Genomic DNA, 25,518 nt, shown 5'->3' with positions numbered 1-25,518 from the left:
CACCGAGATAGTTGAAAATGTTATGTGGCTATGACAAAGCGAGTTATTTGGCAATAAAGGAAGTCTAATTTAACATGCAGAACCTTCCAGTAACAATCAGTTTATAAAAATAAAAATGTATTATTATAAATGCATTCATTTGCTTTCATCTTTTCCCTTTTCAACACAGTATTACTTTTATATTTAATTAACCTTAACTTACATGTTCATTTGACATCCCTTTTATATGTGTACCAAAGTTGATACTGTTCAGCAGAATGACACATTTTATATGATGTAATTAAATGTTGAATATTTATGCATTGTTGTGTAAGCAGCATATAAATGTTGCATATATTGCAGATCTCACTAATAAATACTTATAATACTAAAAAGTACCGGTAGTGTCCTCATCTTCTCAATGAAATTCTTATAGTTGGAAAATAAAGATGGTAATGAGTATGTACATATATTATATCATAATAAATAGAAGGAAGGAAACAGAGTGATTGATGTTTTATTACAATTTACAACAGTGGACAGAGCTGAAGTAGGCACAGCAATTCAGGTCAGTCATATATGCTCCATTATTGTACTTTTATTTAGTAATTACATGTTAATTCAGCCATTCAGGCCAGTCACTTTGAGTAAAATAACCCCTTCATTGGCAAGTGGGTAGCAGCACCACACCATCAACACATCTCTGACGCATGTTCAATGTGCCGTCAGAGCTTCCTCTGGTACACCTGAACTCGATTACATCGTCATGGATTGAATACAGTTTATTGTTACGTGTATATTTGAAGCCAATATTATGTGTGCTGAGGTCTTGGCTATTCACAGTGCAGGGTTCTGCAAGACAAAATGGATAAACAACATATTGTTAATACTTTAAAGTCATTCAGAGGAGAGGAGTCTTTCCGCCCTGTGTAGCGAGTGTTTTCGGTAAATTAAATCCAACATTCAGAATATTTTTTAACTTCTGATCACTATGCTTGGAGAAATATGTCAAAACTTATAAACTTTGTCTGAAGTGTTTCTGCTAATTTGTCTCCATGACTCACAACCATAACATGCCACAGAGAACACTTACATTTGAACTATTTGGGCCCAATTGCAGCAGTGTTTGATATTGTCCACCGCTGTCACTGAAGCGGGAAAATACTCTCTAATTTGATCCGTGTGTTGACAATAGACTGTAGCTATGCATAATAATAATAATATTAATAATAATAATATGTAATTATTTAATATTCTTATATATAGCCTGTTAAATGAATGATATGCAAATGTATTATTCTTCAGAAAGATCATATCAAACAAGCAGCCCTCCATATTATGTTGCCCTTCAGGTAGCTCTCGGTCTCAATTGTTCTTCTTTAACTTGAGATAATAGCTAGTGAAAAATCTTTGAGCAAATTGAGCTTTAGCTATCTTAGGTTAGCTCTGGCTCTTTCCCAAGCTAGCATAGCATAGCTATGATGATTTGACATGTTGTCCTGATAAAATGTTACTCTATGACAGCATATTTATTTTTAGTCAAGGTAAAACAGATGCTTTTCCACCTCTCAATGTTTAATAATTGTAATATGTTATGTTTCTTTACAATTATTATGTTAATCAAGCAACAAACTCCCTAATTATGCAAAAATGCTAAAAGAAGGTGAAACATGTAAAGGGAATTATAACTTACTGAGGCATCTTATCTGTCCAATCCATTCACCATTGATGCAGGTTTTGTAGGGCTCTCCCTCCTTGACGTAGTAATTCTGACAGATGTATTCAACCCTTTCTAGGTGCCTGTAGTGGATTCGAACAGTTTCCTTGATGTCTCCATCTGCAAGGGGTGGTGGTCTCCCACAACCTAAAGTTACTAAAAGCATTTGGGTAATGATAAAGAGAGTATTGTTGTAAGCAGGTTGCAATTATTAAATTATCAATATGTAACATGTACTGTAAAGTTGCACAAACATAAAGATAAGAATGGAGAGCACAGAGGACATTTCAGTATCCTGTCACGACTACCCTTCAGCCCAAAATACTTTTTGACATATCTTTAAAAAGAAAATGACAAATTGAATCAGTCTAGTTCCCCCATTCTAAGCATATCTTTTAAAAGGCAATATATAATACAGGTTTTATTTACGTACACATATTTACTCTGGACTGTGCTTATCACACCTACACGGAGTCTGCGGTCCTCGGACACAGGCCTTCTCTCTATTCCCCGCACTCGCCTCCGAACCTTTGGTGACAGGGTGTTCAGTGCCCCCACCCTCTGGAACGCTCTTCCTGCAGAGATCCACAATGCTGCCTCCCTTGACATTTTCAAATCCGCATTAAAAACTCACCTCTTCACCATGGCCTTTGACCACTAACTCATCTTAGTCCCCCGTTCTTCTACCACAACTGCAATTTTAGTTTTCTATTTTATTTGACTCTATTATTCTATTTTTTTATTTGCCCTAGTTTTTTGTTTGTTTTTTTGTTTTCTGTCTGTCCTCACACAATGGAAAGCGGCCTTGGGTACCTAGAAAGGCGCTATATAAAGTCAAATTATTATTATTATTAACTGTGCAATATTTACCCTGAAATATAACATTGATAAAAAGACTCATATTTACCGTTCTGTGATGAGGAAACTTCCACATTCCCCCACAGTTGGAAAAGCAGGAGGATTACAGACAACAGCATGTTTCTTTGAGTAATGTTGTTGTTTGAGTCCTTAAGGAGCGCTGAGGTTAAAAGCATGGACTGCCCAGTGGGATTGTACAATGCACGTCGCACTGCAACACACCGCACTCTTTGCAATACTAAAAATTCCCAAATTGCTTGGACAGCATCTTTGTACATACAGACAACTATTTGCACATTTGTATAAACTACCTTTTTACTATAAAAACTCCTGTTTTAGTTCACAAAAACATGTTTTTAGAGTTATTCTATGCTTTTTTCTCAGTATTTAGAATATACAGTAAGTCTGGGGATTTTCATATGTAGATTTTTTTTTTTTTACAAATATGGTAAAAACAGGTGAACAAATCCAATGAAAAAATAAATAAATACTGTATATATATATATATATATACAGTATTTGTCTATCTGGAGGCAAATGTAGCTCGGTAGAAAGAAAATAATTCCTACATGAAACTGCTTACAACCATTTCTGTGGCTTATTTTAAGATTTCCGGAAATAAACATTGCTTTTAAATTCTAAATCTGAAATGCATTCTTTTTGAAGCTATGAGCAACACAAGTCGAGTAGCATCTAGTGCCATCATATTCAAGAGAAGGCAGACATCTCTACAGCAGACCCAAACAATACAGATTGCTAAATAGCAATACAGGTGCGAAGCAAAATATGTATTTCTGATGTTTGGGGGATCTGCTCCTTGAAAACTGTTGAAGAAGCCTTCATGGAAAATGCTCTTTACGTTTAGGTCCAATCATTATAAGGAATCTATGTCCAGTTTCTTAATTTATTGTGCTTTGTTAATATTTTGGATATCGTCTTTTTTTCCTTTCCATGAAAGATAAAGAGTTTATCCCAGAAACGAAAATAGAGGCAGAATACAGACCAAGTGAACATATATGTTTTATTAAAATGACCACACAGAGTACTGGGTTACACACAGTCGATTAGGAAATAACTGGTCTTACTCTTTACTTTGGTTAATCCATTACATGTTTATCCAGCTAGTTCCTGTCTATGACATACAGTTGACTAAAAAGCTTTACTGACAAGTGGGCAGGAACATCACACCATCAATACATTTCTGACGCATGCTCCATCTACGGTCTGGGTCTCCTTCGGTACACCTGAACTCGATTACATCGTCATGGGCTGAATAAAGTTTATTGTCACCTCTATATCTGAAGTCAATATTATGTGTGCTCATGTCTTGGCTATTCACAGTGCAGGGTTCTGCAAGAGAAAATGGATAAACAGCACATTTTTAATGGGAAATGACTATAACGCCTAATTCATACGCAAACATATATTAAGGGCTTGAATTACCAAATGTAAGCAATATCTTGTTCTTGTTCTCAGTAATCAACATTCAAAGACTTACTGGCTAGCAAACTGGTAAACAGACAGGAACAAGATATTTCCTTATACCAAAACCCTCACAGAATGAAAAATATTAATTCAATTGTAACTTACTGAGGCATGTCATTTGTCCAATCCATTCGCCATTTTTGCAGGTTTTGTAAGGATCACCCTGCATGGTGTAGTAATTCTGACAGATGTATTTAACCTTTGCTCCGTGCCTGTACTCGTGTGTAAGAGTTCCTTCAATGTCTCCATTTTCAAGGGATGTTGGTGTTCTACAACCCAAAGGAGCTGAAAGAATGTAAAAAAACCCCACACAAATGAATAAACGCTCTTATGGTATTTTTCCTACAGAAGTCTGTAAACATACACACTGCCATTTTACTGGGTTCACTTAGCTTAAAACAAATACAGTCTATTGTCACAGCTCTGCAACAAACCATACCTTGTTGCAAGTGTTGATGTTCAGGTCATGAACAAGGCGATATATATCCAGATTGCAGTGAATTTTATGACAGTTTAATCACCATGAGACAGTCAGAATTAAATCTCTATACTAGGAAACATAGCAGAAGAAAGACATTGATGTTGATGTAATGTAGATAAGCTAGAACAAAAAGATTCACCTCCGCATGTTGGGAAGGGAGCACTCCACTGTCCGTTTTCTAAACATTTCACTTCTGCATTCCCCCGAAGAGTGTCTGCAGTATTACGGCATCTAAACGTCAACTTTTGTCCTTTTTTTAGTTGCTTTTGTTGTTGGTGTGAGGTGACGATTACACTTGTAGATACACCCGTGACTTTGCATTTCTCTGTTTGGAGAAGAAAATCTGGTCAATCAAGAGTTTTGTTCAGTCCAAACAACAGAAAGACCAAAAATCTGACTTTTTGGATTTCATCTAAAATGTCCAAAACTTCTTATGTCTTGTTGCTCATTTATATTAGAATCATACAGAGCTACAGAAGGGTATGTGGCAGCATTCAGCACAAAAATGTCTATCTAATTGGATGTTTGATTTTATAAATGAGTCTATAAAGAGCATTCTAAAGCTAACAACAAGTCACATTATGTTGATTTTTTCAGACCCGCCACTTAACTGGCTTGGTCTGCTCTCAGGGCTCTGATTTCATCATGTTCGACGTCAGGGGGAAGCTTTGTTTGTAAAGAAAAAAACCAACACTAAAACACTGACTGCTAGCATTTAAACAAAGTTAACTTGAAGATAATTACTAATGTCAGTGTCAGCTCCTTTCGACTGCCCCCAAGTAACAACACTTTTTAAAAATGCATATACAAAATATATTGCTGTTTCTTGAGAGGAAATTTTGTAGAAAAATGTCTGCAATTATGAATCAGCAGACTTTGAGCTTAATGTTACTATAAACATATCTCACATGTTAACATCTTCTGTATCTCTAATAAAACATCAAATATTTAGATTGTGTCTAGCTACCATAGTTTTTTATGATATTCAGTGGGTTGGCCTGTGAATAACTATGTCCTGAAGGGATGGGTGAACTCAAATATGAATAAAGTAATGTAAAATGTATGTAAATTGGTTTAACGTCCAATGAAAGTGAACATACCAGCACAAGTTGGAAATGGGGCATTCCACTGGCCATTTTGTAAACATGTGATTTCTTCAGGGCCATCTATTGCATATTCACCCTCGCATTGAAAGTGTAATTTATGTCCAACCTTTATTGTTTTATTAGCTGTAGCTAGTCCAGCTACATTGAGATGAAGGGACAACTCTTGAACTTCGCAAGTGATGTCTGAAAGAAATGTAAACAGATATTGTCAAATGAGGAACTTAGTGACATACATATAAAAAAAGGTTTTACACAGCTATTGTGCTCAGAATGTTTATTGAATTTTACCTTCACAAGTTGGGAATGCATTGTCCCACTTTCCGTCTTTACCACATGTCAGCCACGAACTGCCATTCAGATATTTCCCAGGACCATCACAGATGAATTCCAGGAAGCGGTCAGGAAGTATGGGGTCGTCATTTTCTGGAATACCTTTTACTGTTAACCCTCCGTCTGCAGGCGGGGGATCGCAGCTCAAAGCTGAGTCAACACAAACACTCAGTAAGGTCAATGAAGGAAAATAAAATGGGTTTTTTAAACATCACAAGTATGTAAAACATGTTGTAGTAAACCAAAAATACAATGAGTCTGAAAATGAGACAAATATTCTCATTTACCACAGAAAACACAAGACTTTTTTAGGTAATGAAACAACTCTTTGTTGTTGTGACCACCACTTTAATCATTTCAGATTCCTTTGTAGAACTTAAGGTCATTTTTGTAAGATCAACAAATGAAACACTACAGTATCCATGAGCCCTGGTCGCAGTTGTAATTGAGGTAAGACAGTGAGGCACAGATCAGGTGTTCCTGTCAAAACATATCACCATAGATGTTGAATTCATCCATCACTAACCCAAAAAATGTCAACGGAATGGGTTGAAGCTTGGATGTATTTTAGCGAAATGCACCTTGGGAGTTGTATTAACCCCTCCCTTTTTTGTTTTTTACTACAGTCTTGTACCTTTGACTTTTTATCAAAGAAACACATACTTTCTAATTGTGGCTCTTTGGTTCTGATGATTGGTTCGGTAGAGTTTTGAGCCAACTGAGTCATTTAACATTAACACTGGGCTCCTATGACTTTGCAATTCTAAAGATACTGAAGAAGCTACTGTTCTTTAATAAAATACAATCTGTTGTTGTTAAACAACCACACGAATGTTCATGCTAGCTATGAAGTTAATAGTAATTGACAGAACGTTGAACAATATTGCTGCTGTGTTGTTACCAAGACTTACAATCACATATTGGCAAGTGATTGGTCCAATTATCCAGCAAACAAGTCCTGGTGTCCTCCTTACTCACCATGTGATATCTGTAATTAAACAGTACAATAAAGGTTTACATGCTGAGATGAACATCATCAGATAAATTACCAAGGGTAGGAAAAACAAAGTGCCAGATGGATATATATTTATGAGCTATATCACTCTAACACCATTAAACAATTGTGTAACAGTTATGTGTAATGGAATGTGCCAGTTCCAATTTAAAACTTCTGCATTTTTAAGTAAAACTATATTATATGGTTTATAACACATCATAAAGAAGGTGAGAGTACATATTGGGACATTTTAATTTGCTATGACTAAAAACACATCATTTAAAACAATTGAAATAATGTGACATATGTCTTACAACAACATGTCAATTTTATGAATAATTCCATGTGCACTTACCCTTCATTACAAAAGTATTTAATTATTGATCCAAAAACAAGCTCCTTCCCACGGATAATTTCATAGAAGCCATTGGGAGTCTCGTCCGGAAGTTCACATGGCTTTACTGAAGAAAAAAAAGGCCGTAACAGAGCTTTGCAATTATCAATGATTTGATCTTTTGTATTTCAATCAAAGATGAACGCAAATTGACATTGACTTGATTTTCAATTAAGCTTGGTTTTTGATAAGAACTCTGCATTGTGTAGGCTCATTTTTTTTTTCTGTGGATAGAACAATATCGATGTCTATTAGATTTTTTTTGTCAGCACCATTTATGTACCATTTTTTAAATCTCTTCGTACCATGTAATTATTACTTCTGATGAAAAGAGTAAAACATTATTCAGGTGTTTTCAGAGGTGGGAAGTAACTAAGTAGATTTACTCAAGTACTGTACTTTTACAATTTTGAGATACTTGTACTTTACTGAAGTATTTCCATTTTATGCTTCCTTGTACTTCTACTCCACCATAATTTAGAGGCAAATCATGTACTTTTACTTCACTACATTTATTTAATACCTTTAGATAATTTGCAGATTTGGATTAATAATGTGAAATATAATCAACACTCAAATCAGACTTCAGTTACACCTGGATTAAATTCACAAGCTACCCTTCAGTAAACAAAGTCCTTAAAACTATCTGCACCTTTACCAGCTTTGATAAGACTTTAATGCATCAATAATTATAATCAAAATATATCATATATGTTATTCTGAAACGGGCCAATCTGCAGAATGAGTACTTTTACTTTTGGCTCTTTAAGTATATATTGATGCTAATACTTTTGTAGTTTTACTTAAGCAACAGTGACAAAAGAATTCTAGTTTATAAAGGATTCATATATGTTGTAAACTGATGAAAGCCGTCACTACAGTGGTAATGGTAAAATGACTCAAGATAAATGAAGAAGAAAAATATTTAACTCACAGTGACACCCTCCTTCACGGATTGCAATCCAGCCTTTGATTGTGCATACGTATCTGATGGTTAGACCTGATATATAACCAGTTTCACAAGTGAAATGTATCACGTTTCCTTCTTGGTACTCAACTTTCTTGGTCTCGTCATCCACATGGGCATTAGGAACATCTGGGAGCTTTGAACATGCTAACAAACAGCAACATGGGAATAAAATAGTTAATTGAACATGTCTTAAAAAATAGGATATAAAGTTACAGGAAACTATAACTTAAAAAAGTCCAACATCACAACCATGAACTTCACCCCGCTCCCTTTAACCTGTCATCTGTTTCTACTACCGAAAAAACAAATACAAAAAAAAGTCTGTCTTACCATGCTGTGATAAGGTAACGTCCAAACTCCCCCACAGTTGGAGAAAGAAGAGGAATAAAGACAATTGCATTTTGAGGAGCAGCCGTGCAGTGACAAAGTCTAACAGAGACTAACTTCTATGACAAACTCTGTCTTTTTGTGTTTGTCCCCAGCCATAGTCCTCGGGGACTACTGAGGGTCAGTGGGATTGCACAACGCTATATGAACACAACGTGACGCATAAGAAAACACAGAGCACACGCTGTTCACATAAACAATAATAAAAGCTCCAGAAAAGTTCACATACAGTATATTTTGTACTATAAATAATCCATTTGCAGTGGTGTTAAGTATGTAAGTAGATGTACTCAAGTACTGTACTTAAGTAACATTTTAAGTACTTGTACTTTACTTCTAGTATTTCCATTTTATGCTCCTTTGTACTTTTACACTACATTCATTTAATACCTTCAGTTAATTTGGATTAATGATGTGAAATATAACCTACCCTTAAATCAGATTTTAGTTACACCTGGAGTAAATTCACATGCTAACCTGCATACAAAGTCTTTAAAACTAGCTGCACCTTTACCAGCTTCGATAAGACTTTAATGCGTAAATAGTTATAATCAAAACATATAATACATAGTTTTCTGAAATGGGCTAATCTGAAAAGTGAGTACTTTTCCTTTTGGTATTTCAAGTATATTTTGATGCTAATACTTTTGTACTTTTACTTGAGCAACATTTTAAATGCAAAACTTGTAGCAGAGTATTCCTATAATCTGGTACTTTGAGAATACCTTTTCCACCATTTTTTTTGTGTATTCCTTTGGTATCCTTTAAATAATTCATAACATACAGCAAGAGAGTCTGCACCTTCTAAAAACATTATGTCAATAAACATTTGGGACAGATGTCAGGATATATTTTATGATAACTCAAGTTAGACCCAACAGGATCAGTCACAAGGATGTCAAAAGCAAATGATGTATTTAATAAACTACCGCATTAAAGTGAATATAAATTGGTATCGTTTTATGCAGTAAAAAATACTGGTTTAACACTATCTTAAGGCAACTTTGAATAGAAACCTAGAACTAAAGCTGAGGGACTGATATGTTTGTGAGTATTATGTCAAGTTACCTCTGTTACCTTCTCTTAAAAACAAGGGGTACAAGGGAAGTAACAAAAGATAAAATACCGGGAGTAAAACAGAGAGAGGAAACTGATTGCAAAAGTTGGGAGACTTTAATTACTCAAAACAAAATAGAGCAAACTAACTGTAAATCAAAACAACTTTCTTACAAACAAAAGCGACAGCTATAACTCGAAACAACACTAATCAAACGCGGTTTAATGGATAACGAAAAGTCACGCTGCTGCACCGACTGCCACTGCCGTCACAGGAGGTCACAGGAGGGGAAAGAGAGCGAGACTGCAGCCTTCCTCAGGCCTTTAGGCAGGCCTTGATTGCAGATTGGGAGCACCTGAGGGAGAAGCTGCACCTGCAGCAAGACAATCAGAGGGAGAGGGGGAGAGAAAAACACAAACAACACCGCACGTAACACCCATATTCAATGTGTGGATACTACAGAGTCAAAGTCCGTTGTTGAAATCATTACAGTTTTTTATAATTGCTTAAACACAATTTTGGAAACTATCCTGGTTTTATCAAAATACTTAATACAATTCACACGACCACACACCCAAACTGCAAAATACCTTATATATCCTGCAAAATGAAGCACTGCAACCAAAACTACATATACCATTATGAAAATCTAACTTTTGTACCAAACGGCACACACTTCATTCATATTACCAGATTTTTGTCTCACCAACTACACACTGTTGGGCAAAATGTAAAGCACTAACCTCTTTAGTAAGCTTTGCCATAATACTAAAATAGTTCAAATTGTTGAAAATTCTTCAGATTGTTCACATGCACAGAAATGTTTGCAGATACACACACATGCTGCTGTTATTTTTTATTTTTCACCAAAAAAGTCAATGCAAAATATGCACAGCAGATACATTGGAGTAAACAAAAATATGCTAACAAAAAACAGTAAACTGAAAAAGAAAATTACAGAAAAAATGTGCAGAAAAAATATATATTTAAAAAAGAGGCGAGAAAAATACTGTAATTAGGCAGCATCTCGCCGCATAGCTGGATCTGGCCACAACGCCTCGTCCACATCACAGGCAATATTTTCCCTTGCCAGACATCGAGGGAATAAGCGCCTTGAGTGCCTTATCCATCCCTGAATCGTACCCACATCAATTTCATCACATGCCTCTTCCATAGCCTGCAAAAGAGGCATGTGCACAAAGGGCTGCCGGTCGTAAACCTTCCACTGCCATGCTGAAAAGAACTCTTCTATGAGGTTCAGAAATGGTGAGTATGGTGGGAGGTATTGCACGACAAATGGTGGGTGGTTAGCAAACCAGGTTTGGACTGCGGCTGCATGATGAAAGCTCACGTTGTCCCATACTATAACATACCTGTTTCTTCGATGCTCTGCATCATTCATACGGTGGTATGGGCTCTTTGTTTCTTTCAGAGTTTCTCTCAAAAGGCACCTTATAAAGTTGTTTCATACTGATTTGGTTTTGCTCGAAAATGCGAGCCAATGTGGACAAACTGTTGAATACGGTGTTGTCTTGGATGATGTGACTTTGAATATCTCTTAATCTGATTTCATTACTTTCCAAATCCAAGTTTACAATGGCAGCTTCCTGTACCCCGGTGAACATTAGGCCCCTTCCTCCACCATGGTTGCGTCTCTCAGTCCTTTAGTTACATGCCTGTGCTCCAGTCTAAATGTCCAGATGACAGAGGCGACAGTAAAACGGCTCAAGTTGGGCTGCACTCTCTGTCCAGCCTCTCGCATTGTCAGCCCATGGTTGATGACATGATCAACTAAGGTTGCTCTGATTTCATTTGAAAGTTGTTGTCTTTGGCCATGAACTCCTCTACCAACTCTACCCCTACCTCTCACTCTTCCTCCTCCTCTCATTTTCACCCTTCCTCTTCCTCTCTCTGCAACTTCTTCCATTGTTGTTGTAAAAAAAGATGCTCACCTGTGGTGCTTTTATAGTGCTTACTTCCTGATTGAAGTGCTAACAATTAAGCATTGAGGTGTTTGGCCAGGTGGCAAATATTTTGGCCAATTAGCTCATGAAATGTTATTTTGAATGGCAGTGTTTTGATATGGCAAACATGTGACTTTGTGTCAGATTGTTGTGTCTTATGCAGAGAACCGTGTTCAGTGCATTTAAAATGTGCCATTTTGAATTGCAAAATGTGTGTAAAGCAGAAAATGTGTTTAGAGTTTTGGAGACTTAAGAGGTTTTGCTCTCTGTGTGTCAGTTTAAATAATTGTGTTATGCATGTCATTTTAGTGTGTTAGCAACTGTAAAAAACTGTAAGTAGAACTAACACCTTCAAAACAACTGTCAAAGAAGGAATTACAGTTAATGTATTGAAATAAAATGAATGTTTATACTGCACTATTGATGTTTAACTAAAAGTAAATTAAATAATGCTTAAGAAATTTCATATTTACATCTTTTAAAGTACGAGTCACCCTAAACATTTTTCTTACCCTAACTTGACTGACCAATGAGCCCTTTTTTAACTCAATGTTGTTCTTGAAAGTCCTGGTGGAAAACAATAGTATACTTTGTCCCTTTTAAATCTAAATGACCACTGTGCTGTTTTATTTATAGTTTTTTCTACTGCACTTTTCTACATTGGGGGCAACCTATACTCTACAACTGCTCTGTAAGTGCATTTCTTGTCCAAATAGTTTATATTTTTTAGTTTTTAATAAACCATTTTATTTGCTCTTTAAAATTGTAATAACTATTTATTAAGTATTTAAATAATCACAAATCATTATTTATTATTTTAAATCATGTTGATAATATATTGTTGTTTCATATTTCACAATTTCACAGTGTTACATTTATATTACTCAACAGTGCAATAGAACCAAGGAATTTCACAAGTTACTTTCTTCCTATTCTTTATAATTTTCCTCAAAACACATTATTATTATTATTATTATTATTATTATTATTATTATTATTATTATTATTATTATTATTATTATTATTATTATTATTATTATTATTATTTTCTCCCAAGATTAAACATTTTTAAATTGTGAAGCCACTGTAAATACTGTGATTCTGGAAACTGTATTTTTCCTCCTTATGACTGTTTGATTAAAAGGTTTAGGTTAAAAAAAAAATCCTGCTCTTTAGCACTCTGAGATTGCTGAAATGAAAAGTGCAATACAAATAACATGTTTTATTATTATTATTATTATTATTATTATTATTATTATTATTATTATTATTATTATTATTATTATTATTATTATTATAGGTTTCAGGAAAGTTCTAATTAGTTTTTGTGTCGGTGATTGTTGCAGCGATGGAGTGCGGTCGTCTTTGATCCTGGGGGTTGTGGGTTCGATTCCAGCCTCTGCAGTCAGCATGTCGATGTATCCTTTGACAAGATACTGAACCCTGAATTGCTTCTGATGGCATGAATTTGTGAATGCAGGTTTCCAATAGTAATTGTAACTCCCTGTTCACGCACGACTGCGTGGCCACACACAGCTCCAACACCATCATCAAGTTTGCTGACGACACGACCGTCATCGGCCTGATCACAGACGGCGACGAGACGGCGTACAGAGAGGAGGTCAGAGCCCTGACATCTTGGTGCCAGGACAACAACCTCCATCTCAACGTCAGCAAAACAAAGGAGCTGATTGTGGACTACAGGAAGAGGCAGAGAGAAGCACACACACCCATCACCATCGACGGGACTCCTGTGGAGAGAGTCAGCAGCTTCAGGTTCCTCGGGGTTAACATCAGTGAGGACCTGACATGGACACATCACACCAGGGTCATATCCAAGACGGCTCGACAGCGGCTCTTCTTCCTCCGCAGGCTGCGGAAGTTCAACATGGACTCCAGGATACTCTGCAACTTCTACAGGTGCACCATCGAGAGTATCCTGACTGGCTGCATCACCGCCTGGTATGGCAGTTGCACCGCCCTCAACCGTAAGACTCTACAGAGGGTGGTGAAAACTGCTCAGCACATCACCAGGACGGAGTTGCCATCCATGGAGGACCTCTACACCCAGCGGTGTAGGAAGAAGGCCGGTAGGATATTAAAGGACCCCCATCACCCCAGCAACAATCTGTTCTGTCTGCTGCCGTCTGGCAGACGGTACCGCAGCATCCGGACCAAGACCACCAGACTCAGAGACAGTTTCATACCACAGGCTATAAGACTACTGAACTCCTGAGCTGTGTGAATGTCTACTCACATCTGTTTATAGTACACACATACATATATATTATACACATCTGCCATACATATCTGTTTATAGTACACATATCTATATATTATACATATCTGTTTATAGTACACATATCTATATATTATACATATCTGCCATATACATCTGTTATACATAATATATGCATCTGTCCATACCTCCTCATTCAACAGTGTAAAGTATTTAAATACTCTCAATGTATTCCACATATATATATTTCACCTCCTCAAATCTGTATTGTTGATATTGTAAATATTCTTCTCTCTTTTTTACTATTTTATTTATCTTTTGCACCATGTATGTTGAGTTGTTGGAGGAGCACGCGACATAAGATTTTCATTGCCAACATATACGCTGTATCTGCTGTGCATATGACAAATAAAAACCTTGAAACCTTGAAACCTTGAAACCTTGAAACCTTGGAACAGCTCTGTATGAATGAGGTGTGAAAGGGTAAATTACTGGTAGTATGAAAAAGCAAAAAGACCTGATAAAGCACTGTGTAAGTACAGCTTTAGTTTGTCATTACTCTAAATGCTGCTTACAATAACTTAAAAAAAGGAATATTTAGTCGCTAAGGACTTGTTTTTCAGAATAACACAATAAAGAGACCAAATAAGGCAATTTTCACTGATTTCTTTAATCAATATGACAAATGTATAAAGGCGCTGTAATACAAAAATGATTGATTCAGTCATTCCATTTTCAACAATTGTGTGTTTTATGATTGTGCATTAAGACGATATATGAGTATGAGTAATGCACCTAGCAAAATCACTTTCTGACTGATGAACAGAGGCAAAAAGCATTTCTTTGGACCGCCAACACTGCATCACTGTTTTTGAGTGGGAGCTGTGGGAGGAAATAAATGTGTTCACTATCATATAAGTGCAGTGTGTGAATAATGCATTCAGCTCCATCATTTTCTACATGATTCCTCTGATCGTTCTCTAACCATTACCAAGAGAAGCTAGTACCTAATCCTAACCATAACAAAGTCTATAAATGCTGTAGTTGTAACAGGCCATTTTAGGTTTGCCAGAATGGGTATTTTGGCTGACAACATATGAAGTTACATCTCAACATCTTTATTGTTAATAATTTATACAACTTATAAGAAACAGGCTGATGGTTTGTAGTTTTAAATATAAACATTTAAACGTAAGCGTAGCAATGTTAGTGTTAAATGTTTCTTGCTGAATTATAGTTATGCGTTTTGTCTTCTATTCCATTTCTTTTACATATGTTGAGAGGCTTTTCATTTGCGACCTATAAACATAAATCAGTGCATCTTCTGCGTCACCTCTTAATGATGATAATACATTGGAAAATAATTGTAGCATTTCTTAAGGCGTTATTTATCAGTTAAAATCATAGGTCATTATTAAAGTTGTAAGAACACCAAATTAAGGCTACATAATAACAGCTCTATTATGAAACAATATACTACCTTATATAAATTCACTTTAACATAGTTTATATAATATAACAAATATTTAGTGAAATGCTTGTTCATGTACGTACGTGTGCACTCCATGTTCTTCTCCTCCCATTGCCCATCTCTGCATTGAATTGTGGTTTCTCCCTTCGCTGTATAGCTTTCACGGCACTTATAGGTAACTTCCGAATCAGATAAGTACTCTTTCTGATATGGAGTCAAAACAACTGCATTCTCTACTTTAGGTGGGGGACTGCAGGGAGTGGCAATAGCTGAAAAAGTTGAAAACATGTAGAGCATTAGTTTACGCCATGTGATCTTCAAATCATAACTTACAGGGGAAAATAAGAGTGAAGATGACTCACGTGTACAGATTTTTTTGAGTGGTATTCCATTGGAATGCCATTTTCCATCACGACAAGTGAAGGATCTGACATCAGTGCGGTATCCTGCTTTACAATTAACCTGGGTGCTTTCTCCTTGTCTGCGTGATTCTATCAATTCCCCATTGGGAATAACAGGAAGTTCTCCACACTTTGTATTCTCTAGATTGGATACATTTCAAACAATTTGGTTTTTATTATTGCAAACAGGTATAAGCAATAATTAACTCATTTTTTAAATTTCACAAATCAAGGATGTCACTTAAAAAAAATGTTAATGAAGTTGTAACAAATTCAAACAAAGAATAAAACTAATTCAAGTTTTCTAACTACTAGCAAAATCCGACTACATAGGTTTTTGGGGACATTAAAGGTCATCAATGGTCTGCCTTTAGTTTGGTGGTGAGGAGTTGAAGTGGCGTGACTGTGTTATTCATTAATAGCAGAAATTAAGTTTTAATGTTAACTTTATACTTGCGATTGTTTTTATGCTTGCAAAATCAGTAAAAAAATGTGATACTGGTAGAATTGACCTCTTTCAGAAAGTATATAATTTTATGTGTTTGTGTATTTCCTTTGCAAATCTTGCTCTTAAACGTTTCCAAAACACTTTATTTTTCTACTACTTTTTCATTGAGTTTTTGGTATGCTTCATGCTGGTAATAACAAGACCTTAGTGATTAAAGATGAATTACCGATGCATTGTTTAAGTTCAGGCGACACGCTGTCATTGCATTTGGCCTCAGCCCACCAGGCCTTGGTGGGAAACTTATATCCGTCTTCGCAGGAGTAGTACAGAGTGTCATTGTATGGCCCGACAAAAAATCCATGTGGGACTATGACGTTTGAACATGCTGTCGATGAAAAACAAAGAAATAAGAGGTATTGAGATGGCGTGACTTGATAAATAGCTAATGTTAATATCCTAACAAGCTAAACTAAGCTAAACTGTACTAAGCTAAACTAAGACACTTTACATTAAATCTTTACAGCATGCTAGCATTGCAATTTTCATAATGATAGCAAGATAGCATTATGATTTAAGTCAAAGTCATAGCAAGGCTGTGGAGTGCAATAAATCAAGAGAGGAACTTCATCAAGTAGAAATTATTCAACAATACACATTTCTGCTAAACACATTAATCTCATGAAAGAGTATTTTTTTTACATCAGAGTAGTTATGCATTTTAAAATCACTGAAGATGTTATGTTTTAGCTGTTAAAAAAACACGCTTAGACTAGGCTATTAAAACACCCAAAGCCAATCTCGCTACAATTTGCCTTTAAACTGTTTTTGTTGTATAATTTGTTGTTTGACTTTACCTGAACAGCTCTCAATCCCAGTCCAACCATTTTCTTTACAGGTAACAGTAAAGAGTCTTTCAACATTGTTCTTGCATGCATACCGGATGCGTTCATTTTGCCTGTAAGTTTCCTTTGCAACGCCGATAATGTCTGCATAGTCGATTGTAGGTGTCTTGCACTGTCTTTCTGCCTCTTCAATGAAAAATATGAAGTTAGTCACCCATTCTCCAGCTATTCAGGTTACATTTAAACAAATAGTAAACAAAAATGAATAGACATGAACGAAATTACAATATGAATAGAAGTTAAAATAGAAACTATGGAGCTTAAAGACAAGGTCACAAAGTAAGGTACCTCCCCTTTTACTCTTTAAGTGACCAATGTCTTGATAATCTACTAAACAGATGCTGTTACAAATAAATACAATTATTTTGGTGTGGTTCAAGCATAAAAAAACAATAAAAAGTTCTTACCTCTACATTGTGAATATCCCCTCCAACCGTCTTCCCCGCAAGTTATAATGAAACGCCCCTCATAACCTTTGTTGCAAATATACCGGACCTGTTCAGTGTATTCGTATTCATTCAGGGAGAGTCCGTCAATGTCTGCATTGTCGTAAACCTTTCGAATGCATGTTTTCACTGGGAGAAAATAAAATAATTAAAAGATTGATTGAAAAACACATTATTTGTTTCATATCAGTGGTAGCAATGCAGCGGGAGCGACTTGTCTATTACAAGTTAGCCACACCCTGAAACATACACTGATTTAATGTCTATTTTACCCTAAATGGGAAAATAATAAACTAAATTAATATCATGCTGTATTGAAAAAGACTAGAAACTCGGCCCATAATCTCCTCTGGAATTCATTTTGTATTGAGTTTGTAAACCATGTGGGAAGTAGGGTGATTTCTTTACAATCTGACTTATTTAGGCACACCTACGTTGTTCTCAATCTAAAGCTTTTTGAACTGGCTGGCAGATTAGTGGTTAGAGCAGGTGGCCAGGATTTTTAATGGCAGTGTTTTGAAAATGACAAACAAGTGAATCTGACAGATTTCTGTATCTTACTTAGAGAAGGGTGTGCAGTGATTTGCAAAAAGTGCCAAGATGAATTGAAAATGTTGTGCAAAGCTGAGAATGTGTTAAGAGTTTTGGAGACTTGAGCTGAGATGTTCCTCTGTGTGTGTCACTTTAAAGAATCATGCTTTTTGTGTAATTTTAGTGTGTTAGCAATGGAAAAAAAACTGTAAGTATTTTTCTTTCCTCGGTTTTTTGTCAAAATACTTTTTGTATTTCTCTTTCCTCAAAGTTTTCCATTCCATTTCCTGTATTTGAGGCATACTTATTGTTTGCACAACTGTTACTGTGTGTTGTGAATAAATGTTAGCAATTTGTTTTGGAGAAAAATGTAAGTATAACAACAGTATATTTGTGTTTCTGCCCATATTTTTATAGATTTGAACAATCTTTATAGGCATAATTCTCCACATACAGAACACCATCATAGATGAGATATAATTATGATTTGGATTGATTGTGTGCCATTTGGTGCAACAGTTTGGTTTTGGTAAGTGTTTATGTAGCTTTGGGTGCAGTGCTTCACTTTGGTGTGTGGTTTTGTGAATTGTGTTTAGTGTTTGGAGAAAATAAGCTGTGTTTCAAAAAACATGATTTAGCTATTTTAAACAAGTCTATCAGCTACAGAGCATATTCTTTGTTAACTGTTACTGTATTTTCTTTGCATTCATGTTGCGCCGATTAGTTAAGGAGAAAAATACAAAGGTTTAGTTTCACAGATTACTTGTGGTTCTGCACATGTTTCTGTCATGCAGAATTATCTATACACAGTACAAAGCCCATAGACGATTGGTGTGCTTTTGATTGCGCACCACAGTGTGTAGTTGGTTGGAAAAAGTGTCTCGTACTATGAATGAAGTGTGTTTTGATAACAGAAATCATATAAACATAAGGTTTATTTCACAATACCTTGACAAAGTGGATTTGGTTGCCATCCATCTCGGGTACATTTGGCCCTATTGGTGCCATCTTTGCTCTTGTAGCCTCTCTTACACCTGTAACCTTCTGTCTCACCCAATTTGAATGTTTCCATCCAGGAGTTCCATGAGGTCACATCTGGGACTCCTCGTTTGCTGCAAGTAACCTCTAGAATAAGAAAATGTTTCGTAAATCTCAAGTGACAAATTAAGAGACGAGTGATACCATCATCACAGCTTAATGAACCATACACAGTAAAAACAGCAATCACAGTAGTATCATACCTTGGCAAATCGGTCTGATAGTCCACTCTCCGTCCTCTTTGCATGTAGTTACTAATGAGGTGCGTTGACGGTTAGAAATCCAGTATTTGTCTCCACAATTTACTGTCACTTCGTCACCAGGTGAAAACGTGTTTCTATAAGCAGGTTCATACCTGGTTCCTTTCAGCGCTGGCAGTTGTAGTTTACATTTTATTGCTGTATGTGTTGGAACAGTACGCATATTATACGTCAGAACCAACATTTATTGGTAAGTGTCACCAGCACATTGGATAACTCTGTTTATCCTTACGTTCACACAAAGGTGTGGGGCTCCATTCGGCTCTTACTCCTTGCTTTGTGCATTTTGAATCTCTGGCTTCAGCGCGTATAAATGAGGGTTTACACCGAAACTCCAGGACTTGATCTTCTTTGTACTCTTGGATTTCTCCAAGCACATCACCATTTTCAATCTCGGGTGCTATACATTTTATCTCTGTTGAATAATACACAAAGGAGGATAAACATTTCTTTAGGAAAAGGCAAATGGAAAAGCCGTAGTTTGGATGCAGCTTTTAACCATGGGTGTGGTTGCATAAATCTGTTGTTATTTTAACATTTGACATGGTGGTCATTATGTGAATTTTGTGATGTTGGTGTTCTGGACAGGGTGATTAATAGTGTAAGTGTCTTCTTCTCCCCCTTTCCCTTTATGTTCTCAACACAAGACACTTTGTATTTCCTGTTTTTAAACCCTGTAATACCTTTGCATTTTGGCACTTGGCCTTCCCACTCTCCATTTTCATCACAATAGATCTCTGTTGGCCCAATCATCACTTCAGAGTTGAACTTGCAGCTGAATCGAACTACATTGCCAAAGGTAGCTTCCTCTATGTCCCCATTCACAAGGACATTACTGTCCACATTGATTAGTGGACACTGTTGCGCTGAAACAAACATAACCCAAACAATTTTTAAATGTAGAGTTTCTTGAGTGTCAGGTATTGGAAGAATAACATATATTTTTTTAGCTCTTACCTTCACATACAGGAACATTACCATCCCAGCCTTCAGCCATGCAACGCCGGTAGTTTATGCGACTGACCATTTGATAACTGAAAACAGTGTAATGTAGTAACAGGATGATGGACATGCCTTATCAACCATTAGATGGTTCCTGTATCCCGGTTGATACAGTCATTTGACATGCTCCGTCCATATATAAAATGGTTGTTATGACAGTGTTATTACAGTGTAATACGGTTGTAATAAGGGTGTAACATGTGTGAAATAGCAGATCAATATGGGTGGAATAACAGTGTAACATGGTTGTGACATGAGTTAACTTTGAATGTAATACGGCTGAAATATAATAATCAATTAATTTGAAATGTAAGGGTTAAAGCCACATTTACACTACACTGCTTGTTTTGCTGGGTTAACTCTAGGTAAAAAGTATAATATATATGTGTAACGGTGTGAGTGAATGAATCATAAACAAACTTACTAAACATTTGTAATTATACATATTTTCATACCCTTTGTGGCAGGTGTATTTCACCTGTGACCCAAAGACAAAATCGTCTCCCTTTTCCAGATGAAAATCTGCAGACGGGGAATCGCCGGGATGACCACATGATTTTGCTTCAAAAGTAAGAATGAGAAAAATATATTTTAGCCTATATAAGATAAAGATAGTAGTGATACAATAGTACTTTTAGCCTACTTGGGCAATGTACACCCATTCAAACCACAACATTCATCTATCAAATCTTATACTGATACAACATTACATGTTGCATATTATGTTTACAAGTACTTACTGACTTCGTAATGGTAGAATATATAAAGTAATAGATGCTAACTCACGTTTACATATTGTGCCTTTGGAATCCCATTTTCCCTCGACACAGGTCAGTTTGAAAAAGCCATTGAAGCCAACATTGCAGCCCACTCTGACTTGTCTTCCACCACTGTAGCTGTCCGCCATACCGCTTGTGTCAAAATTTTGATCATACAGGGGGCCATTTAAAAACTGTTGGAGTGTACAGTCTGTGGGACAAGAAATAAATATCACTATTTTGGGTCCAACTCCGAAACAAAACAAAAAGCAGTAAATGTAATGGTAAGATAAAAACATTGAACTACTTGGACTTACCTTGACTTTTCACGTAGGTCAGCGAATGCATCCACAAAAATAGAAGAAAGCTTTGGGTTATTAGGTGCATTTTATCTTCATTACCCTGAACCGCCAAACAGAAGTAGAAACAGGAGACTGAAACACTATTGTACACAGAGAGAGGTAGAGAGCTCAGGATTTCACAGGAGAGAGGTTGCTCAATGATTTACGCAAGTCTGTTCCAGCCTCCAAACACAATCTGAGGCTCACAGGGAACAGAACAAAGGGGGAAGTGACAACACACACACCTTATATTACACACTGCAGCACAAACAAAAAACGTGAAAACATGTATTCTTTATATTGGTTCAAGTATTATTAAGATTTATGTTGTAGTAGAAGCTCAATACATCACGGAAAAAAGTTACCTACGTTTTTTTGTTTTGTTTTTAATGCAGTGCAATTAATGTTTCAATGGTTTCTTTTTCCTTTGCAGTCATCCTCTGTTATCATTCAGTGACACAAACAGAATATTCCTGTAAGGGTTTATTTGTTTTTTACTTCTTGGTAATCATTTGCAGCAATCAATAGTGCAAACACATGCACTGCGTTTCATCAAGTCGACACAGATTCTTCTTGAGTGAAAATAAAATAAAATAAAACAGTAAACTTTTCACTTTAAAATTTGATTCAAAGTTGGATTTAAAATGAATATCCAACCATCCTGAGTTTCTTTTATATGCATACATTTCAAAGTTGTCACTACATTCACGCAGAGTTACAGATTTTTTTCCATTGCTAACACACTAAAATTACATAAAGCATAATTATTTAAAGTGACACTCAAAGAGCAAAACCTCAACTCAAGTCTCCAAAACTCTAAACACATTCACACCTTTGCACTCAATTTTTAATTCAACTTTTCACTCTTGCAAAACACTGCACACAGTTCTCTAAGGAAGACACAGACATATGTCAGATTCACTTGTTTGTCATTTTCAAGACACTGCCATTAAAAATGCTACACACATGAACCAGAATAGAAATGCATGCGCCCAATGACCATAAACACGGAACTGCTTTATTCTTGACACAATAATCAGGATGTAAACACTAGAAAAAGACTACAGGTAATAACTTTTTACAACAACAGCGGATATATGGACATAGCAGCGAGAGGAAGAGCTAGAGGGATATCAAGTGATGGAGTTGTTTCAGCATGGAGCTATATGAGCGTCAGCCCTGTGTTCATGCCTCTTCTACAGGCAGTGGGAGAGAGGTGAGATATCCTCTGTGATGGTGGTGAGGTGCTGGGGCCACACAAAGCTAGGCCACAAATCAAAATAAGGATTTTTTGTATAAATAAATCTTTTTATTTTTAGGTCAATGTTACTTTTAAATGTACTGTATTTGATAGAAAGCATATTTTTGATCACACAACTCTCACTGTGCATGCATGGTGGTACGTTTTGTTCCAACAGTATATCGCTTTTTCTGCACAAATTTCTCTAGTGAACACTTTTCTAACAAAGGTTTTCAGAACAAAAACTCAAATGAAAATGCTTTCTTTTACAATAAAGGTATCTTTGGCCAGATGACCATTATTGGAGATGTTAGAGTAGGGAAGAAGTTGATATGGATGATGTGGCCAAACCCAGCCAGGTGGTCAAATGCAACCTAAATATTTACATTTCCTCTATTTTTTCGATTTTGTTTGTTGATTTTTTCCTCAAAGTTTTCTTTTCCATTTACTGTCTTTGATATTGAGCACATTTTAGTTCACACAACTGTAACTGTATGTGCTGTGCATGCACGTTGAAAAATAAACAAGGTTTGTTTCAACAGAATATTTGTGTTTCTGCAAATATTTCTTTGGTGCAGAATTCTCCCCATACAGAAAAAGTCTGTAAAGATGAGTGTGCTTTAGATTGATCACATCCATGTGTAGTTGGTTGGACAAAGTGTTTTTTTTTTACTATTGACAAAGTTTGTACCATTTGGTGCCAACATTTGGTATGGTAAGTGTTGATGTAGTTTTGGGTGCAGTGCTTAATTTTGCAAGATATATGAGGTGTTTTGTACATTAAGTGTGTGGTTTTGTGAATTGTGTTTAGTGTTTTTAGAAAATGAGCCCTGCTTTCAGAAAAAGTGTTTTAGCAATTGAAAAAAACTGTAATACAAACTTTTTTTTTTGATGGCCTTCTAAAAAGTTGCCAAAGGCTTTGGAAACAAATTCAGATCCCAAACTCATTTGGGAAATTAAAATGTAGCTGTTGGGCAATGCAGGACTTGCCATCATTTCTCAACATGGCTTGATGTTATTCATAATAGCAGAAGTGTTTGAGTCATTACAAATATTGCAACGTTAAGAGTAAAATACTGGTTGCTTATGGTTTTGGAACTTCTCTATTGATAGTTTAATGATTTTGAAAGCTGTGTGCATTTTCAATTACGTTATCCTCCATTGCTCACAAAGCAGGAAAGGAGAGAAGGATAGAGCAATGTTCCAGTGTGGGTTTTGGATGGCCTGTGGTTTGATATAAATTGCAATTACTGGATATTTTATGTGCTGACATTTTCTATTTTTATGTGTGAAGAATATCATTTATTTTCCTGCCAGGGTGGAAAAAACCTTCCAGATATCTTTAGTTTCCTTATCCTATGATTGTTTCAGTTTTATTTAAGTATGTTTGCATTTCTGCATTAGGTACAGTAAAGAGATGATAGAGGAGGAAGAGACATGATAAAAGCAGCAAAATACTTCAATCAATCATTTTTAAGAGAGCCTAGGAGACAAGCATAAATAAAAACACAAAGATTAAAGATTAGATATCGACTAAAGAACATAGTTCTGCAGGATTCGCTCAACAGTGACCTCCTGAGTTACTGGAAAGGTGTTGCACAAAAAAGAGAAATAAGAAGAGATAACCAGAGGTAAAATAACGGGTCCCAGCAAGTGTTTTGAATGAGGTAATAAACAATTTTCTATACTAAGCAATTTTCTTTCCCTTAAGTCTACTGTTTCAGCCAAAAACTGGCACATAAATAATTCTGTTTAGATTAAACACATGTTCCTTAAACCGAGTTCATGAAGTAAATCAGCGGGGCAAAGAGACAGACAGGCAGATATACAGAGTGGAGGTTAAAACAGATGGCGCTGAATATTCAAATGCTATGCAGTTACAGAGAAGCAGAATGCAACAAAAATAAACTTAGCTGTGTTTAGTTCTTCTGGTAGAAACTGTCAATCTGCTGGGTGTTTTTCTATTTTAAAAGAAACTGTATTTTAAATTCCTACTACAGATGACGCACCAATTGCCATAGATTTGGGACTCACCACATTTTTTGGTAGTATGTTACTATACTAAAATATCTTCAACAATTCCCCAAATTGAAATGACAAACAAATATTTGTTGTAATATTATTTGGAAATGCAGTCCAGTCATAACTTTGCACTTTTTATGTGGTTAAATACGATGAGGAGCATCTTTTCTCTGCTTTATTTGTTTCCTTTAATATATATTTATAACATAAAAAGCTATTATCTATGATATAAAAACGTATTTATGTATGCATAAAATGAACTTTTCTATTTATTGACAACATGAAAATCACAAAAGTTGCAAGCCAAACTAACAAAGGTCATCCTTTATTAATATTTCTATGGATTTAACCAAAAGCTTTCATTTGTTTGGGGGCATGTCAATTAATTTGACATGATAATATGAAAAACAAAAGCACCATTTTAAGTATACCATTTTTCCCCCCTTTAAGCCAAAAGAAAATCAAATGAATGATATCAATATTATTTTTTTGTGGGTCAGTCTTGTTTAGAGCACAGCTGAGAGTCACTGTGGGAACAGAGGCATATTTAAATCCCACTGGCCCTCCCACTCATTCCCACAGGGGCCATCCATGCTTGATGTGGATACATTTACTGTAGGCTTATAGAGGGTGAATAGGATAGAAATATCCCCATGTATGGATTACAACAGGGTCAGAGGCCCTGGCTATGGAC

The 25,518-nt window shown here is 35.9% G+C and overlaps 1 protein-coding gene across 1 annotated transcript; it reads right to left on the bottom strand.

Annotated features, from left to right (window-relative positions):
- Nucleotides 1–478: 478 nt before the first annotated feature.
- On the bottom strand, nt 479–21,788 carry LOC134869736 (complement factor H-like). Its single transcript, XM_063891618.1, has 26 exons — nt 21,539–21,788; nt 21,250–21,432; nt 20,919–21,024; nt 20,419–20,495; nt 20,145–20,327; nt 19,694–19,876; nt 19,405–19,599; nt 19,112–19,288; nt 17,594–17,761; nt 17,139–17,312; nt 16,511–16,669; nt 15,798–15,977; nt 15,519–15,704; nt 9,782–9,786; nt 8,648–8,756; nt 8,282–8,461; nt 7,309–7,414; nt 6,868–6,944; nt 5,915–6,106; nt 5,621–5,809; nt 4,660–4,845; nt 4,145–4,324; nt 3,716–3,904; nt 2,604–2,822; nt 1,673–1,852; nt 479–831 (listed from the first exon to the last, which is right to left on the bottom strand). The coding sequence occupies exons 1-26, from the start codon at nt 21,606–21,608 to the stop codon at nt 641–643; spliced, it is 4,044 nt and encodes a 1,347-aa protein (XP_063747688.1). The 5' UTR covers nt 21,609–21,788; the 3' UTR covers nt 479–640.
- Nucleotides 21,789–25,518: the final 3,730 nt, after the last annotated feature.

The sequence above is a fragment of the Eleginops maclovinus genome, chromosome 9 (assembly GCF_036324505.1).
Source record: "Eleginops maclovinus isolate JMC-PN-2008 ecotype Puerto Natales chromosome 9, JC_Emac_rtc_rv5, whole genome shotgun sequence".
NCBI lineage: Eukaryota > Metazoa > Chordata > Actinopteri > Perciformes > Eleginopidae > Eleginops > Eleginops maclovinus.
This window is presented reverse-complemented; position numbering and strand designations above follow the sequence as displayed.

Coding starts and splice junctions, on each gene's coding strand:
- LOC134869736 (XM_063891618.1), bottom strand. CDS start 21,608: ATGCACCTAATAACCCAAAGCTTTCTTCTATTTTTGTGGATGCATTCG. Junction 17,313..17,593: donor GGGATATTCACAATGTAGAG/GTAAGAACTTTT, acceptor TTTTCATTGAAG/AGGCAGAAAGACAGTGCAAG. Junction 7,415..8,281: donor CCGTGAAGGAGGGTGTCACT/GTGAGTTAAATA, acceptor TTTTTTCTTCAG/TAAAGCCATGTGAACTTCCG.